Source organism: Arachis ipaensis, chromosome B01, assembly GCF_000816755.2.
Source record: "Arachis ipaensis cultivar K30076 chromosome B01, Araip1.1, whole genome shotgun sequence".
NCBI classification, from domain to species: domain Eukaryota; kingdom Viridiplantae; phylum Streptophyta; class Magnoliopsida; order Fabales; family Fabaceae; genus Arachis; species Arachis ipaensis.
The window spans coordinates 133,689,177-133,691,747 of record NC_029785.2 but is presented as its reverse complement, the minus strand read 5'-3'; the positions used below and the strand labels follow the sequence as shown (position 1 = coordinate 133,691,747).

The window sequence follows — 2,571 nt, the reverse complement described above, 5'->3', positions numbered from 1 at the left end:
CTTTTGGTTGGATAGTGAAAAATTGTAGGTTTTTAGTTGAGTGCCACATGTCAACATTCAAAAGAATGCTTCTAAGATATTATATGCATAGAGATATATATAAATCTTAGGATAGGCACTCATATTATGTATGGGTTTTTGGCTACTCTCTTGAAAATGGATAACGAGAGTGTAGATGCTTACATCTGGATGCCTTATGAGTCTGAAGTATCCTTGATTTATTAGATTCAATTTTATATCATAATATTTGGCTAGCTAAATGTTCCAATTTTTGGATTGACTGCCAGAGGACTTTGTCTTCTTTGGAGCTGCCTAGGGCTGTTTCTGTTGCATGTGGACCTTCAGTTGATGAAACAAATTTGAATGAGAACCAAGAAAGGACTGATAGTGGTGCCAATAATCTAAGTGCCAGTGTTCCTCAATTCCATGGTAGACCAAAACATAAAGCTCATGATCCTCGGGACCTTTCTATTCAAGTGTTAGAGAAGTTCTCTCTTGTAACAAGATTTGCTCGTGAAACAACATCTCAACTCTTTGGTGAAAACCAGAATAATGGGTTCAGTGGCTATGAATCCTGTTATTCCTGTTATCCCAGATCCTAAGGCGGTAACTTATTCACTTCATTGCTGATATTGTTAATACTAGCCTTACTGTAAGCAAGAGAAATTCATGGTGTCAGTTGCACGATCATTTTACACCGTTGTTACGTTTTTACACATCTTTTATACCTTGAATATAAATAAAGTTAGAATGAACAATGAAATAGCATCCTTTGACCAGTATGGTATAATTTCCAAGACTTTATCTTGGGTGCGCTAGTGCCATAATTTGTAGTTAATACTTTTTGTCAATTTGTGGCATCTTTTAATCTGTGGTCATATTGTATTCTTGAATCTTGAATATCCTGGTTGTAGTGAAGGTAAATATTATATTTGGGGTATGTGCATTTGGAATGATATAAATTCCACTAGAATACCAAAATTTCTTGGATGGTTTTGTTTTACTTTTCCTATTTACCCTGTATAATACCAATGATGTCATTTTTTTGTTTATCTTCTGGCAGCTGGATAAATTATCGCTAGTATGGGGAAAACCACGTCAACCCCCATTAGATTCTCAAGAGGTATGAATGATGTCTATCTTAGAAGATATCTTACTTGTGCAAAGTAACCCTGTCTATTGTTTGCTAAATGGTTTTCTGGGGTCAAACATCCACAGTGGATGACTTTCTTGGATTCTGAAGGGAGAGTGACAGATTCAGAAGCTTTGAGAAAGAGAATATTTTATGGTGGACTTGAGCACAATTTACGAAAAGAGGTTTGTGTACTGTTTTTGTGATCACTTTTGAGCTAACTACTTTTATGATGAATACATTTTTACTCTTTTAAGGCTATGTATTAATTGTAGGTTTGGGGCTTGATTTTGGGATACTATTCATATGACTCAACATATGCAGAGAGAGAATTCCTGAAGTCAGTTAAGAAGTCGGAGTATGAAACTATAAAGAACCAGTGGCAGGTTTCATTTGATCATTGCATGCTTTATATATATATGATTAATTCTATGCGTCCTAACATTCACTTCAGAATACCTTTTTGTCATAAATTATTGAAGTTGATTATGTAGAGGTCAGTGTCTCAAAACATTTATATCAAATGCTAACACTACCAGTTACACCATTTCAATGATGTGAACATGGATTGGCTCACATCCTTTAGTCTTCCTTCTTGTTTTCTATATACGTGTGTGTAATCAAGCTTTTTCGAATAATGAAATCTAAATCTGTTTGTGTATTTTTCTGCTCTCTGTAGAGTATCTCCAAGGCACAGGCTAAAAGATTTACAAAATTCAGGGAAAGGAAAGGTCTTATTGAGAAGGATGTGGTAAGTTAGCAAATGATAACTGCTCTAAGCTAGAATGGATACACATGGATGACAACCTGAATGGTGCTTAGTTTAATATCCTTTCTTGTATTTTTGAAGGTGAGAACTGATAGATCGCTTGCTTTCTATGAAGGGGATGATAATCCAAATATCATTCTTATGCGCGATATCTTGTTGACATATTCATTCTACAACTTCGATCTAGGTTATTGTCAGGTACTATTTGGGGGATCTTGGGCTTTAAGTCTTTAACTAAAGTATTGTAATATATCAGTATATTTAAATCTTTTTTAAAAAAAGATGCAGCCTTTTTTGTGAATTCATGTGTGGTTTCCATGGATGTTTAATTATTCTGTTATACCAAATAGTAATTCAGTGCCAAGTTACACTGTGAAATCATTGATGATCTTGTCCCATAACTGTTCTCAATATAATTCTCTGTTTCATGTAGTCCAAGAAACAAGTAAACAAGCAATAGATGAGCATTGTTGCTCTGAACACCATCTTCTAATGTGGTTGAGATTTTAAATATGTGCTGTTTTATAGGGAATGAGCGATCTTTTGTCTCCGATATTGTTTGTGATGGGTGATGAATCAGAGGCATTTTGGTGTTTTGTTGCTCTACTGGAGCGTCTTGGACCGAACTTTAATCGTGACCAAAATGGCATGCACTCTCAACTGTTTGCAT

The 2,571-nt window shown here is 35.0% G+C and overlaps 1 protein-coding gene across 1 annotated transcript in view; it reads left to right on the top strand.

The window, feature by feature from the left end:
- The window catches only part of LOC107640286 (TBC1 domain family member 15), a gene marked incomplete in the record, with an annotated part of 5,819 nt that overhangs the window by 1,780 nt on the left and 1,468 nt on the right, over window positions 1–2,571 (top strand). Inside the window, 9 exon segments of the mRNA XM_021112459.1 lie at window positions 288–599; window positions 646–784; window positions 915–919; window positions 1,064–1,123; window positions 1,219–1,317; window positions 1,408–1,518; window positions 1,812–1,883; window positions 1,983–2,099; window positions 2,430–2,571. Of these exon segments, the coding sequence (XP_020968118.1) occupies window positions 288–599; window positions 646–784; window positions 915–919; window positions 1,064–1,123; window positions 1,219–1,317; window positions 1,408–1,518; window positions 1,812–1,883; window positions 1,983–2,099; window positions 2,430–2,571 (1,057 nt within the window).